At 40.7% G+C, this 16,280-nt stretch overlaps 2 protein-coding genes and 1 long non-coding RNA gene across 4 annotated transcripts; 2 read left to right on the top strand and 1 right to left on the bottom strand.

Annotated features, from left to right (window-relative positions):
* Positions 1–465: 465 nt before the first annotated feature.
* LOC139334250 (uncharacterized) lies at positions 466–1,836 on the bottom strand. Of its 2 annotated transcripts, XR_011602370.1 has the most exons (4): positions 1,691–1,836; positions 1,457–1,531; positions 1,229–1,307; positions 466–837 (listed from the first exon to the last, which is right to left on the bottom strand). It is a non-coding gene; the product is annotated as an uncharacterized lncRNA (long non-coding RNA). The 2 variants fall into 2 exon arrangements; XR_011602369.1 differs by having other exon boundaries at positions 1,457–1,836.
* A 2,180-nt stretch (positions 1,837–4,016) lies between these two features.
* LOC139334041 (TBC1 domain family member 15) lies at positions 4,017–10,106 on the top strand. Its single transcript, XM_070966779.1, has 10 exons — positions 4,017–4,574; positions 5,904–6,089; positions 6,199–6,317; positions 6,822–6,925; positions 7,912–7,979; positions 8,109–8,255; positions 8,589–8,679; positions 8,792–8,940; positions 9,055–9,196; positions 9,297–10,106. The coding sequence occupies exons 1-10, from the start codon at positions 4,364–4,366 to the stop codon at positions 9,463–9,465; spliced, it is 1,386 nt and encodes a 461-aa protein (XP_070822880.1). The 5' UTR covers positions 4,017–4,363; the 3' UTR covers positions 9,466–10,106.
* Positions 10,107–11,038: 932 nt separating this feature from the next.
* On the top strand, positions 11,039–15,547 carry hsc70 (heat shock cognate 70). The gene is made up of 9 exons (XM_070967155.1): positions 11,039–11,099; positions 12,442–12,646; positions 12,820–13,025; positions 13,309–13,461; positions 13,535–14,090; positions 14,211–14,413; positions 14,540–14,738; positions 14,834–15,066; positions 15,252–15,547. The coding sequence occupies exons 2-9, from the start codon at positions 12,442–12,444 to the stop codon at positions 15,432–15,434; spliced, it is 1,938 nt and encodes a 645-aa protein (XP_070823256.1). The 5' UTR covers positions 11,039–11,099; the 3' UTR covers positions 15,435–15,547.
* Positions 15,548–16,280: the final 733 nt, after the last annotated feature.

Raw genomic sequence — 16,280 nt, 5'->3', positions numbered from 1 at the left:
GTCGCTTATCTTACTACACCGGTACTCCTGCTGCTTCTTCAAACTGGGGCCAGGCTGACCACAATCTACTGTAAGTAACATACTGACTATGGATAAGTACCTCATACAACCCCACTTCAATAAACCCAACTATACCTTTAATGAGTTAAGATAGACTAGAACACATCTGAAGCTGTCCTTTAAACATAGCTAATTTAGCACAATCTGCCTAATTAGTGTACTGCAAAAGTGTATGCATGACATCAAACCTGCAAGTTTGGCGCTACATTGCAATTGACTACTGTTTTGGAAAGTTGGAGTTAAAATCAGAATCAGAAGTAGGTTTATTGTCAAGTAGGTTTTCACACATTTATCATAGTAAGAGAAAGGAAACAGGAAAAACAAGTACTGCGAAAGTCAAGGATCATAAATATCAAATAGAAATTTACAAACTGTTTGGGATTAAAATGAAGAGGCGCCTTGTAACAGACTGATAACAGGCATGATCTTTGTTTGGAACATCATCTCTAAAAAGGTATTCTGAACCCAGCCATTCCTTCAGAGGCCTCTCACAATTTCTCCAACCATGAGCCAGGAAATAAAAAGTAATAGCAACTCTGCTGTTCTTCATCATCATCATGATAAGACAATCCTGTCGTGATGCATCCAACACACCATGACACACGGACATGTGCGCGAAAAATGTACAGAAAAGAGTACAGAAATATCTTTTCAGATGAAGGCTAAGTCCACATAGACTGGACTTGACATGGAGTTTTTCTACTATCTTGAATAATCCACATTTGCATATATATTGTCTGTGTGATCCATGTTTTGATCCATCTGATCTGGAGGGGCCTGCAGAGACAGAAGTTGGGTCAGCTAGCTAGTTAGCATGCTAACATCACAGACATCTTTCAAATTAGCATGCACATGGGCAACGCCATACAAAGTCCTGTTACTGGTGTCACATTATTCAACGAATCTACAGTTGCCGGTAATGTAAGACAATGCAAAAGCACAAACAGGGCAGTGAAGAAGAGAAATACTTAATGTAAGTAAACATGGATATGAATAATGCAAGAAAAATCGGCTTTGCAAATGTTTTATGAGGCGGGAAGTGCATTTGTCATGTTTGCTTAGCCTTGCAACATGTTTTGTTGTGCACCTTTAAGGTTAGCTTTAGTTGATAAAGGAGTTGTGGGACTCCTTGTCTTAGCTACCATCTTATTAAGATATTACGATATACCTCCACGTTGATGTAGACAGGTTCATCAATGACCTTCAGTTCGGCAACTTTCTTCTCTTGTTTTTTAGAAGATGCTTCTCTGAAAAGACAAAAGAGACCTGTTTGGATTCTACTTTGAGGAACGGGAGATCAGAAATGTGTCATTTTTGATCATCGTGTGTCTACTAATAAACTTGAAACTCTTACAGTTTTAACTTTATTAAACTTCTATTGTATCATGAAACAGACCTGTTGGCTTGGTCTGATGATGCTTTCCTAAAATTAGCATAATATCCAGATTCCTCCCTGGTAAAAGACTTTGACCTGTGAAAATAGGTTGCTGCTGTGAGGCGTGTTACTGGAATTATGAATCAAGTGCAATCTATTCCTTATTTTCCACATCACATTATTGGCTTCCAATTTAGTTGTGATGTCACAAAATCATATTCTTTGCTGCACCAAATGAGGCCATAGTTGAGTTACCTTCTGTGTTTTAGGCAAAAGACAATTCCAGCGACAAAAACAATAATCAGAAGTGCAGCAAGTGGAACAAAGATGGCCGTATATGGTATTGAAGTCTTCTCTGTCATACCCACTGTGAAGAGAACTGATTCATGAGCATCAATCTTTTTCATAAACTGAATTACAGATGTGATGTATTGAATATTGGTCTCAACTGCCCTGAGAAACAAATTGCGTGAACGTTAAACTTACTTGTTGTTGTTGCAAAGGTGGGTAATGTCGTATTTTCAATATCTAAAATATATAGAAAATATTGTTTGACACTTTTCATTATAGTTCTATTTTATATCTTTTTTGTCACTATTGGGAAAATAATATACAGACTGTTAGCAAATTTAGAGGAAAAGAAACAATATATATAAATGTGAATGAGGTGATTAAAAAATGAAAGGTTATACCTGGTGTAACAGAGACTTTCTGAACACCTGTCCATGCGACAGAAACATGTGAAGCATTAGTTCAATTTCCATTTAATCAAGCATATCGTACAAACTTAATTAAAATGTTTTGCTGAAATTCTTACCAGGCACAGAAATGGAGACAAATGTCTTTTTGAAACTGTATTGGTCATCTTGTGCAATAATTCTCAAGTAGATATTTGGTTCATTATCCTGGATGTTTCTGATCTTGAGGGAGCAGTTTCCGTTATCTTTGTCTCCGATGAGCTGGGTCTTTCCTCTGTACTTATCAAGCACAAACGAGTCATTCGTATGAAAAACGAATGCATTTTGGTCATTGTCTTTGGTATCAAAGGTACTCCTCTGAGGCTTTTTCCAGTACACTTTAATATTTTTAGTGTAGTGTTTGGGTGGATAGGTAAAACTGCATGATATAGTCACATTTGAGCCCAATGTTGCCTCAATATGTCTGTTGACATTAATGCTCCAGTCTTGACCTGTGTTCAAAATCAAAGCAGAATTTCAATTTATTTATTGTCATGAGCTTCATAAGATAAAATCCAAAGCAACACATCAACTCAATGTCACCCACCTTTTGAATTAGAGGCCGAGATCAACATGAGACTAAGACCAATGAGGCTTGGCAGCTTCATCTGATCCAAGAAAGACATTCTGAGGTTAACTGACATAAACCCTAAATCTTAGAGTGAATTCAGTTTTACAGCGGTGTCTATCACATCTGGTAGCCTACATACCATAAGATTCTGTCTGTATTCTGCTATTGACTGCATTAAGTAAATACTCACTGTGAGAAGGGACCCAGAGGAGGATGTAGAGCTCTGCTGTGCTCAAAATGTATTGAACTTCACACTGATGTGAAATTCGTGAGTGTGTTTCCTGTTGCTCAGGCGGGGTGAACCGAAAAAAAAGGAAGTTGGGACAGAAAAGTGTACAATGACCACAGTACAACTTTCCCATTGAATCTGTGGGCAAGCGTAAGACATATGCATCAAGAGTCTTGAGGGCAAACACTACAACTGTTCCTAATCACATGGAAAATACAAATATTGAACAATGAAATTTTGCTTGATATAAAAGTTCATTTTCACTTGAGGTTTTCCTGTGTTTTTACACCTCTCTGACAATTCTTTACACACACAGCAACAACTCATAAGTAAGCAGATAAGTGAGGAAGCCTGCGGAACTTAAAACAGATATTGGTGTCACACATACAGAGGTGCTGCCCATTCTCTGTATGCATACAGTTAATTATAAGTTGAAGATCATTTGAGAAGATGTACTGTTTGCACAAAGGGTCGTAGTTCACTGTTTACAGGCACAAAGAGTCTTGGTTATGTTGCAATACATACATACATACATACACACACAAACAAACACATATACATACATACATACATACATACATACATACATACATACATACATACATACATACATACCAATTATCATATATATATATATATATATATATATATATATATATATATATATATATATATATATATATATATATATATATATATATATATATATATATATATATATATACACACACATACATATACATATACATATACACACACACACACACACACACACACACACACACACACACACATATAGATAGATAGATAGATAGATAGATAGATAGATAGATAGATAGATAGATAGATAGATAGATAGATAGATAGATAGATAGAATGTCTAAGCTAAGTGCTGCGGGTTTCTATCTAAAGTATATACATATGTGTAGTAATTTGTTTCAGCACGCATTGATGGGGTACAAACTGTTGTGGGAAACTTTTGGTGCTTGACGCTGTTAAATAAAACCACTAGGTGGAGTGAGACATGCGCGCAAATTTACTGTGAACTTTGGCACTGAAGCCCGACTCCACCTGGAATGTGGCCCAAGCTCGGACCTCTAGGTGCAGTCATATGACTTCCAGAAGGCTCAATGAGCGTGAACAGGGGTCGAAAAGGGTGGTTTCTGAAACCTTTCTGAAAAGTTTTGTGATCTGTAACGATTTGACCTCATTGGAGGAAATCAGTCTCGGCTGGTTTCGGCCCTGCTCGCACAGAGAGATGGGAAGCGACGGGAGCAGTCGTCCATGAAACGATGACGGTTTGTTTGTCTGGAGAGGCTCCGTGGCTGCGGCGAGCCACACAAGCTCTTCTTTACCTGTGCGTGGTGTGATCGCCGACACTGCAGGCACAGATGGAAGATCTGAGTAACGCAAGTTCACGGCAGACAGCTGGAGAAGAGACGAGCTCATCGGACATTCACCAGTCAGATGCCCGCTTTCAGAGGAGAGTCGCAGCGGTCACCTCTCCGGCTCTGCCCGCCGCACGCCTCAGCTTACCTGGAGTCATGGACGCCGAGGGGAGAGTCGACGAGTCAAGACTGAGAATGCATATTTTCAAAAACGGTAGCTCTGCGCATCTGTACAGAAACTCAAATAATAATTGTAAATTATTCGATACTAATCTCATGCTTCACTTGCAGCCAACATGCTTGCAAGTTCAAGTGATTTTCTAAAATAGCTTGACTTTACAGCATTATGACAAACTTTATCTTCACTCATATGCAATAACTGTTTTGCAGTCATGCAAGTGTTTGTGAGTGGTTCAGTTTTAACTTAATATAGCAGAAACTAATGATGCTGAGGTCATAGCAGGCCAAAGAGAAATCTTAAATAATCCCATAATTTCCATTTAGAAATATAAAATCTCTGCTAATCCAGCGAAATTCATGTTTGAAAGATTATTTGTATATTTCTGTGTTACTACAATATGGAAGTGCTTGGCATGCAACAAAGCCCATTCAACAATTCAGTCTGTGACAATGTATATGGTTTTTCATACCGAACACAATCCTGATGAGATTAATAATTCAAGAAGGATTTTAGGTGTGATGTGTTCAAGTACATGAATGAATCATGACCATTCCTACAGATCAAGAGGAAGTCAAGTGATGCTTTGCTGCAGGACATGAACCACAGTTGAATCATCCTGTAACATCTGTCATCTGGTTGCACATGAGACCCCCTCAAGCAAAGAACTGCAGCGTGACTATTGTAGTACAACAACAGATACCATTTAGAGAAGCAGAATGAAAATCACATGAGATTCAACAGGCAGACAAAAATGTTCAGTGAAGTGTGTGAACTTAAGAAATGAAGATACCCCTGGATCGTGTGTTGAGGTAGTGCCAGTGCATACATTTGTTCAAACAGCCGAAAACAGTCCTTAGACTACAATCAGCTGGCATTATCTTGGCAAGCTGACTGCATTTTGTATAGCTGAAAATCCTGAAGGTTTCAGCAGCACATTGGCCACAGGACTGTCTACACAGAGGAGTTCTCGCTGGGATAAAACATCACATTGAATCTACCATCTATGAGCAGGAATGTGGAAACTCACCCTCCTTTTCTGTGACCTTTTGACCTTCATGCACATTCCGTCTCTACAAACATGGAAACCAAAGATTAAAGAACCTGCAGAGCAAAACATTACATAAGACATCTGAAATCCTGGTGAAAGCAGGGTAAAGTTCACCAAATTTTGCACCAGTGATTGTTTCCTAAATATTCCCTTTTTTTCTCAGTCACTCTTGCATGTGATCCATTGGTGGATTGTTTAAGTCTGGTGGCGATTGATTTGAAGGATAACAGCTGAGACCCCTTGACTTGAAAACACTGCTGAGTCAGTTATATTGACCACTGCAAATGATCAAAAGGTTTTCAATCCATGTCCAGGTGGAGTGTCTCCCTCTGAGCGTGGCCTCGTCTGGCGTTTCCTGTTTGGGATGTACCCGTGCAGCTCAACAGCTTTAGAGCGCTCTCTGCTGCAGGAGCAGTTGGTGGTACGTTACCAGATCATGAAGAGAAAGTGGCAGCAGTTTCTTCCATCAGCTGTGCGGATGCACCTCAACGGCACTGATGGTAAAAGCCAACTCTGTCACGATGATGGAAGTTAGATTTTGATTTTGCTGCTTTCACTGATCAACTTTCTCATGTTAAAAATGTCCATATCATCCTGTCTCTGTTGTAGCTGAGTTGGTGGCAGCAGTCAGGTACTTTGACCAGAGGCAGGCACAGGCCCAACAACAGACCCAGGACCAGTCAGAGGAGGTCAGGGACAGACTGGCTTTCTTGGAGCTTCAGGCACAGGTTAGATGAGCACCTCACTGCATCTTTACTATTTCATGTATATTTCTGTTTTTAAATATAATTTCTTTGGCTGTGCCTGGTAGAAGAGACAAGCTCAACTGTTTCAAGTGGGAGGAGTGAAGCATGAAATAACACAACAGGATCCAGTTATGTAAAACAAACTGTTAATTATGTAGTGTATTTACAGAAGGTATCATGTCACCACGGTGTACCAACTGATGTGATTAGCATTTCTGCGTGTGTGTGCACTTAGGAGCAGCTGATAGATCTGTGCATGCAGTTAGCGATACTTCACATGCAACTTTAACTGAATGATACTGTCAGCAGACGACTGGCACAGGTTTACAGCCGGTGCATTATTATTCCCATTTCTAGTGTAAAAACAAGGTAGAATTAAATACGAAATGTGTTCAAATCTATGGACTCCCCTAAAGCAGTTAACACTGATAACACAATCAATGGTAGTCAAATATATTTGTCTCTACATTTCCTCCCTGTCACCAGATATTGTTTGAACGCGTCACATTTGACCAAGCGGAGCTGCGGGAAGCCATACGAATCATTGACAAGGATGTACCAAGAACTAACAGAGACCTGAGCTATTACCAGTAAGTGATTGTGGACCTTAAGTTAACAGATAGTGTGTGGAATTTGGCTTCTTACCCCTGACAGGAAGTTTGTGGGAGTAAAGATCCAGACATTTGGTTTGAAGCAGCCAAAAGAGATCATGCACATTTTTTGCTCACTTCAGCTGACCCTGAAAGGAAAACTTAATATGAACACAATTAACTCTTAAGGACCTCGTCAACCTTTCAATGTTCACAAGAAACAACGAATCATGCCATATTGTTGCAGAGTACTTTGTTTAGTTAACGCTTGGTTTTCTCCCACTTTGGTGTACTCAGAGCTTAAAACTGTAATTGTTGAAGTTCATTTCTGTTTTGAAAGATTTATGGCCAGCTGTTCACAGGGTATGAGCATTTTCTTCCTGGTACCAGAAATGCCCTATATCGTGTGTAAAGATTATTAACTATACTAAGTAAGCTGTGAGCTTCTTAAAAAAATATATACATATCGTTAGCCTAATAGCATAATTGCCTAAGTCATATTTTAAGGTTTTCGGGCAATAAGGCAGGATGAAGCAGCAGTGTCAGGAGAGTAGAGTTAGGCAGAGAGTAGAGTTAGGCAGATTTGGCCAAAAATGACTTAGGCAATTATGCTATGAGGCTAAAGGAAAAACAGACCAAACCTGATTTGGAGACAGATAATTTCTCTCCTGCCCCTCAGGGTTCCACAACCAGTAGAACTGACTCTCCTAAATACAGGCATGTTGCTAAAATACCAAAATAATACATATATTAAAAATAATAAATGCCATTCAAGGATATTTATTTAAACTAATTCAGTGTTCAAATGAGTTCAAATTGTTTTTGCCACCTGTCCTTACAATATGAGTGCAGTAGCAAAACCTCCTCATGACTTTCTGGGCTTCATGCCAGTGATAAACTCCATATGTTGCACATCACATTTCTGCACAGGTGTTTCACTACTTCTGCTTACTTATGTAGTAATCTAATAATTTATGTGTCTGCAGGGGTAAAGGTTCAGGCAATCTATTGGTGTTGAGAGACATCCTCATCACTTATGCTGCTTTTCATCCAGGTAAAGAACGAGAATAAGCCCACCTCAGGCTTATTGATGATGACTAGATAAGACAACACTAGAGGCTGAGTGTCGTGCTGTTAAAGACACTGTTTGTTTGTGCACCTTGTCTTTTGACTGTTGATCCAGAGGTCAGTTATGCCCAAGGAATGAATGACCTATGCAGCCGGTTCCTGGAGGTTCTTGACTCTGAGGTGGACACTTTTTGGAGTTTCTCCTGTTATATGGAGAAATTCTCCAAGGACTTCAGGGCTGATGGTCTGCACAGAAAAATAGGTGAGATTAACAAACAGAAATGCAGCTTTATGCACAATAAATACCATGTTTCCAAAATACACATGTTGTGAAAGGAGATTTGTTCCTGGGTGTAATTGCAAAACAGTTGTGACCTCTAGTGGTAAAAGAAGAATATTGAACTCTATAACATGCTTTCTTGTGCTATTTTTTAGATGGATGTATAAAATGTGACCAAAAATCATATAACACTGGGCCAAAGTCAGACAAAAACCAAGAAATAAAATAGATTCCACTGAATGAAAGCACAGTCTATAAATCAGTTTAGATTTTGCTGGATAATCATATGAAGCAGTTGTGTTTAATGTCTTTCAGAGTTGGAGGCAGCCCTGCTGAAGGAACTAGACCCTCAGCTTTATGCTCATTTGGTCACAGATAGCATGGAGAGCTTCACCTTCTGCCACAGGTAGATCTACGTAGATCTTTGGTACCTTCCTGTATTTTTGTTATCTATATCTGAATTTTATTCCACAAGCACAATTTGTTTGTGTGCGTGCATGTGTTGCCCCCCTTTTAAGGTGGCTGCTACTGGGTTTCCAGAGAGAGTTTGAACACAGTGACGCATTACGTTTGTTCGAGATCCTGAGCTGTGACCACTTGGAGCTTATCTCCCAACAAGTGGACCGAGCCCGCTATCGGGAAAGGCTGGCACGAAAATGCAGTGCAGGTAAAACCCTGAGCTCAAGTTGTCAGAATAAATAAGGCCGAATGTGGAGGGATGGTAACCTCTGTTAAACATCTGACTTATATAGGATATGTCTTTGTTTTGCAATGTTTGCAGAGGACAGTTCAGAGTCAGAGCTGCAGGCCATCAACACTGACTTCACCTTTGAGCTCTTCTTCTGTGCGGCCATCCTGTTAGAGAACAGAGAGTCTCTGCTGCGGTGCCGAGATGACGTGCAACTCATCCAGTTTACGAGCAGGTTCGTCTGCATGCTCAGATGTGAAAACCTTTGTCACAAAAAAAGCGATTGTGGGCTTCATAAAGACTGTGTTGCTTAAACTGTTGCCTTTTTGTTGCAGTCTTCAGGGAACACTGGACCTGAACAGCACACTGAAGAAAGCAGAGCACCATTTGTACAACTACTGCAAGCGCTGTGCTTGGGACTACGTGAGTGGGCGTTGCAGAGCACACAAGAATAAGGAAGAGGACTTTCTTTATCAACTACGTAGTTTACTTGTTTTAAAGTGATAGCTACTATTTAAACATGTGATGTCAAAGACTCTTATGAAACTGTCATTTGGAACAGGGGACATACTGTACAATATCTGTGTGGAGTATTGATGGCACATATTCTTTGTCTTAGTTTTTATTTCTGAGGGAAACACACTGATGTACTGATGGCTGCTTAAGTTTGATCAATTCTTGCTGTTTATTATAATTATAAATGTAAAGTATTTATTGTTTGAAAGTCGACCTCCACCGACTGTGACTCATCTTGGTTGCTCTCCTGATTGTCCAAGCATATGAAAAAAAGCCTAAAGTTAATATCTTAGTAACTCAGATAAACTTTAAAGGATTTGTTTTCCCAGGTCATGCAGTATTCAACTGCTAGAGAAAAACAGCTACTTGACAGGCGGGTGTGAATACTGAGATCTGGTGTGTCGCAACAGGTGGTGTTTGTAACGAACTGCAGTTATATTTAATGCCAGATGGCCTATGTGTCAGAGAAGACTATGCAACAGGAATAGACATCCAGTTTTTTGACGCCCGGCAAAGGGACCATGCACTAACAAGAAGGAAAAGTTACTGCATAGTTGTGTCTTAAATAGAGGATGAAACACATACATGACATACTTCAATAAAACTATTGTTTACTATGTGGTGTTGGCAATATTCATGCTCAGTTAATGACTATTACATTTTGTTTGTGCTTTGAAAGAAATGCCTCTCATTTCATTAACCAGTCGTGCAGGTAACAGATAAACTGGGATAAAAAAATAAGACACTGAATTTGAAATGTAGGGCTGCAAAAGAATAAAGTCATGCATACAGCAGATATACTGAACAGACTGTCAGTGTATAAATGGTACATAGACTGCACTTACATCTTCTTTACTGTTTCAGTCATTCACACTCACAATCCACACACAATGGTGGAGCAGCTGTCCATCAGGATCAAGGTGGGGTTCAGTGTTTTGCTCAAGGACACTTAGACATGTGGACAGGAGGAGCCAGGGATCAAACCTCAAGCCTGCGATGAAGGGACGACATGCTCTTCCTCCTGAGGCACAGGCAACCTGAAAAACACATCACCGCTAGCAATGTACATCTCTAAAGTGAGATAATCTATGACAGCTAATGTACTGAAAATGGCATGAACTAGTGGTTAAGATTTGAGGTTTTGTGCCATCAGTCATGTTCACGAGCACACTTACTGTCTACTTCTACAAGACTACAGAAGATTAGGGCCATCCAGAGATTTTCGAAAAAAGTTCATGCATCTGTAACACTGTGCGCTGTTCAGTGTCCCAGCAGTTTCTGTAACAGAGCATGTGAACAACATTATCCTTGTTCATGTCCTAACAGGGTAAGCTCACATAATAATGAAAACATGCCTGGGTTAGATGCCGAATCAAAGCTGTATCAGAGGTAACAACAGCAAGCTTTCAGGGAAATCCAGTCAGTGAGCAGAGACATGGGCCCAGAACTTTCCTTGGTGAAGTCACCTGACACCCTGATGGGCTCTCCCTGCACAGTGCTCTATATACACTGGGGAGCAGAGACACTCGCCCTCTTAGCCTGCCTGCCGGGAGAGGGAAAGGAAAACAAAGCACCACTTTAACTCAGTAAACTCTCAAGTCTTGAACATCTGACGGCACAAGGTAACCCCTTCTATGAGAAGCATGGCACTCAGCCTGGCTTTATAGTCTGTTTTGCTCGTTGCTTTAAAAGTCTAACTGCCAAACGTGAGAGCTGTTCCAAATAAGTGAGGCTTGCATGGCTTCTGTTTTACAATAGCGTGGCAAGCTGAGGCAGAATCCCTATGAAATCCACACAGGTCAGGGACTGTCCAGTGAACAAAACACCTCTTTGGATGATTTCATTGGTTCATTTTTATATCACAACAGCATTGGTTGGATGTGATTTTGCCTCAGCCAGAGAAAACTAGTGAACTGCATTAACTATACATTATGGCTATGACAGACTCTCGTACAAACCTCCTGCATATATGAAGCACTTTTTCGCTGACCACAATGCTGTGATAGTCAGGTTCTAACATATTTTTCTGGAACTGGAAGTGACAAATTTCAAATATGAGTGTAAGACTTGCAGTGAAGCAACAGCACTATATCAGCATTTTCTGTTCTGTGTTACACAACTGGATAACAAGAGATAATTCAATAGTCTGTAGTTGAAGCAGCCCTGGCGCATACTTTCACCAATTAGGACAAAACATATGACAGACAAAAAAAGACCATCTAAAATTTTCACTGTTGTTGAAATATTGCATAATATTTAACTGTCCTCCTCTGTCTCACTAATTAAATGTTTGTTACTGTACCACAAAACTGTAGTTTTCTGTGTGCACTTTTGTTTTTTAAGCCCTCTGTGTTAATATGAGTCACACAGGCCTTGCCTGCTGGTCAATGATAAATGATCTAAGTTTTAGCAACCTTCCATTCATTGCCATATAGATACCGCCGATGCTAATTCTAGCAGCTGTAAGCTATTTGGAGCCAGCTGTCGGAAAATAGACACACCGATCCCCGTTCCTGGATTAGTACATTTCATCAGCCTGACTGAGACACTTTAGTGTTATGTTGCTGAGGGAGGAGTGGGGAGAGCAATGGTGTGTAGAGCAGTGTGACACAGCCCAGTAACTTGGTCTCAAGGGGCAGGAGGCGCTTTAAGATATGTATGTATCGTAAGTGTGTCATGTTTGCCACTCCAGCACTATCTGAGCCTCACGAGGCTCTGCATCTGGATTTATGTAAATAACAGGGACAGGCACACCTTTGTAGGTACACCTACAGTAGGTAGGCTAGGTCTACAAAGTATCCAGGCACAGACATACTGTAAAACTATTACAATCATAAACATCAGAATAAATATAAATCCTTTAACCAGTGATGATGAATACATGCAGTAATCTGGGAGTACTGTTCAAAATAAAAAGGGCTATAAATGACAAACTTTTCTGATCACTTTTTTCTTTTATGTAAGATGTCCAAAGGACCAGCAGTAGGCATTGACCTGGGCACCACATATTCCTGCGTGGGTATTTTCCAGCATGGAAAAGTGGAGATCATAGCCAATGACCAAGGAAACAGAACTACACCCAGCTATGTGGCCTTCACAGACACTGAGAGACTGATTGGGGATGCTGCCAAGAACCAGGTGGCCATGAATCCAGCCAACACTGTATTTGGTGAGGACTGCAACACCCAAAAGATAACAGGCTCAGAAACAGTAATCCAAAATTACTGTTCATTACTGTCATTCTCCTCCATGTACTGATGACTAATCCCTTTGAAGAAGAAAACTCAACACTGTTTATTTAAATGTGTATACACTATAGTGTTTCTCTTAAATCTCCTTCAGATGCTAAGCGTCTGATTGGTCGTAAGTTTGACGATACTGTGGTGCAGTCGGACATGAAGCACTGGCCCTTCAAGGTTGTCAATGACTCATCCAAACCAAAGGTGGAGGTTGAATACAAGGGTGAGATCAAAACCTTCTACCCCGAGGAGATTTCTTCAATGGTCCTCACCAAGATGAAGGAGATCTCTGAGGCTTATCTTGGCAAGGTAAATGACAATAACCGTGTAACATTATGCTCAAAATGACATAGTAGTAGTACTAGTTTATACAGGCAAAGTGTGGAAATGACAAGCTGCTCTGTCAGGAAACAGCACCTAGTAATGACACCTGTTTTCAGAAAACATTTTACAGGAAACCTTATCTAAAATCTAAAGCCTCACACCAACCACTTTCGGCTGATATCTAACCTATATCTATAAATGACAACCCACGGTTTCTAATGTTTGCAACACGATATATTGAATAATTTGAACACCTCTGTCTTTACAGCCTGTGAGCAATGCAGTTGTCACAGTTCCTGCTTACTTCAATGACTCCCAGCGTCAAGCCACCAAAGATGCTGGAACCATTGCTGGGCTTAATGTGCTGCGCATCATCAATGAGCCCACTGCTGCAGCAATTGCTTATGGCCTGGACAAAAAGGTTACTAGCTAATAAAATGCTAACCTTAGCCAAATTTCATCTTCCTATTACTTATTCTTTCAATTCATTTTAGGTTGGCGGTGAACGTAATGTCCTTATCTTTGACCTTGGTGGTGGTACTTTTGATGTATCAATCCTGACCATTGAAGATGGCATCTTCGAGGTCAAGTCCACAGCCGGTGACACTCACTTGGGTGGAGAAGACTTTGACAATCGCATGGTTAATCACTTCATTGCTGAGTTCAAGCGCAAGTTCAAAAAGGAAATTAACAACAACAAGCGTGCTGTTCGTCGTCTGCGCACAGCCTGCGAGCGTGCCAAGCGCACCCTCTCCAGCAGCACCCAGGCGAGCATTGAGATCGATTCACTCTACGAAGGAGCAGATTTCTACACTTCCATCACCAGGGCTCGTTTTGAAGAGCTCAATGCAGACCTGTTCCGTGGAACCCTCGAGCCTGTGGAGAAAGCCCTGAGGGATGCCAAGATGGACAAGACTCAGATCCATGACATTGTACTGGTGGGTGGTTCCACGCGTATCCCCAAGATTCAAAAGCTGCTGCAGGACTTCTTCAATGGCCGCGACCTCAACAAGAGCATCAACCCTGATGAGGCTGTGGCCTACGGTGCAGGTGAGTCATATTACTATTTTGGTATAAAAGCTCAACAGTTTAAAAAAATGATTGAGTGGTCTATATTAAATCTATCTTTCAATCATGGTATCAGTTACACCATTTGGAAACTCTTCACAGCTGTTCAAGCTGCCATCTTGGCTGGAGATAAGTCTGAGAATGTACAAGACCTGCTTCTACTGGATGTCACTCCCCTGTCCCTGGGAATTGAGACTGCTGGAGGAGTAATGACAGTCCTTATCAAAAGGAACACCACCATCCCTACCAAGCAAACTCAGACCTTTACCACTTATTCAGACAACCAACCTGGTGTGCTCATTCAGGTAGAGCAACCTTTTAGTAAAGTTTTGTACAAATGGTAGTTCACACCCAGTTGCCACTGTGTATCGCAATTACTCCTGAAAGTGTTCACTGATGTATCAGAATTTGATTTGAGTGATCTTTTTCAGGTTTATGAAGGTGAGAGAGCCATGACCAAGGACAATAACATCCTGGGCAAGTTTGAGCTGACTGGTATTCCACCTGCTCCCAGAGGTGTCCCTCAGATTGAGGTGACCTTTGACATTGATGCCAATGGCATTCTCAATGTATCTGCTGCTGACAAAAGCACTGGAAAAGAGAACAAGATCACCATCACCAATGACAAAGGTAGATGGCCATATTAAATACTTCTTAAATTAGGAGCATTAAAAAGCTATAAATATTGCAGGTACAGAGCTTTGTATTTCATCCTCCTCCCATAGGGCGGCTGAGCAAGGAGGACATTGAGCAAATGGTGCAGGAGGCAGAGCAGTTCAGGGCTGAGGACGAGATCCAGAGAGACAAGGTCACAGCCAAGAACTCCCTTGAGTCCCTGGCCTTCAACATGAAGAGCACAGTGGAGGACGAGAAGCTCCAAGACAAGATCAGCCCTGAAGACAAAAAGACCATCGTAGACAAGTGCAACGAAGTCATTGCCTGGCTGGACAGGAACCAGGTAAAAATCCATTGACTCAAATATAAGTCTTGATATGAAACAGAAGTTTCACTTCGGCTCACACTGTGAAAGGATGAGGTAGCCCACTGTACTCTCACATGTGCATGTTCACATTGTTTAAACAATGTGAAGCAATTTCCCTACTTCCCTGTCAAAATGATGTTTTTGTTCTTTGTGTTATCCAGACGGCAGAGAAGGATGAGTATGATCACCAGCAGAAGGAACTAGAGAAGGTGTGCAACCCCATCATTTCCAAGCTATATCAGGGGGGTATGCCAGGAGGGATGCCAGGGGGAATGCCTGGTGGTTTCCCCGGTGGAGCAGGAGGTGGCTCCTCCTCTGGACCAACTATTGAGGAGGTCGACTGAGCAATCTGCAGACACTTGATCTCAGATCCCAGCACACACTTACTGTCTTAAAGTTGTTTACTTAGCCAGAATACACATCCAATAAACATTAAATCATGGGGTTATTATGAATTTTAATCCCTGCTATAATGTTTTCTCAAGATATCAATATTTTACAAATTTAAGCAACTAGATCTGACACTTGTACACAATTACAATATTCACTCACATAAGACATCATCAGAGTCTGCTCATTATTTATCTGTCCAGTGATGATCTGCATGAAGTGTAAGAAGTGATCTCTTTTTATCTGTGATTTCTAAACATTAAACCAATAAAGATCACCAATGGGATTCTGATTTGCAGAATGTACCTTGTGTTTCTTGTGATTTACATATTAATTCGTGCATAAAACAAGTATGACACTCAGCTTGCAGCTACAGTACTGAAACTTGTAAATAAAACTGGTTCCTGTGAGCAGGCGAGGCTTTTTGATCTATATCTCTTTCTTGCACAGTTGTACACACCACAAATAGTGTCAGATATAAAAAAAAAGGGGGATATGCAACGTGACATAAAGGGTGTTGCTGTAGGTGTCAAAATTATCTGACAAAAAAAGGTGAGGACTTTATCTACATTATTTGCTGTCTTATTTCAGCTGATGCGTGAGGTGTGAAACAAAGATGCAAGCAAGGGCATATGCGGCTGAGCACACTGAATGTGGTGCAGTAACTCAAAATAGTTTTCTTTCTTTACAGAGGAATAACAGGCAGTAGTGTTCCTACTCAACAGCCATGATTTATGTGCACAAGAATGGGAAAAACACAAGCATAAGACTAAGACTTCAATGTTTCAGTTCTAAGTAAT

Source organism: Chaetodon trifascialis, chromosome 7, assembly GCF_039877785.1.
Source record: "Chaetodon trifascialis isolate fChaTrf1 chromosome 7, fChaTrf1.hap1, whole genome shotgun sequence".
Taxonomy (NCBI): Eukaryota; Metazoa; Chordata; class Actinopteri; order Chaetodontiformes; family Chaetodontidae; genus Chaetodon; species Chaetodon trifascialis.
Note: the sequence above shows the minus strand (reverse complement) of the source record. Positions and strands in the feature narration are given on the sequence as shown.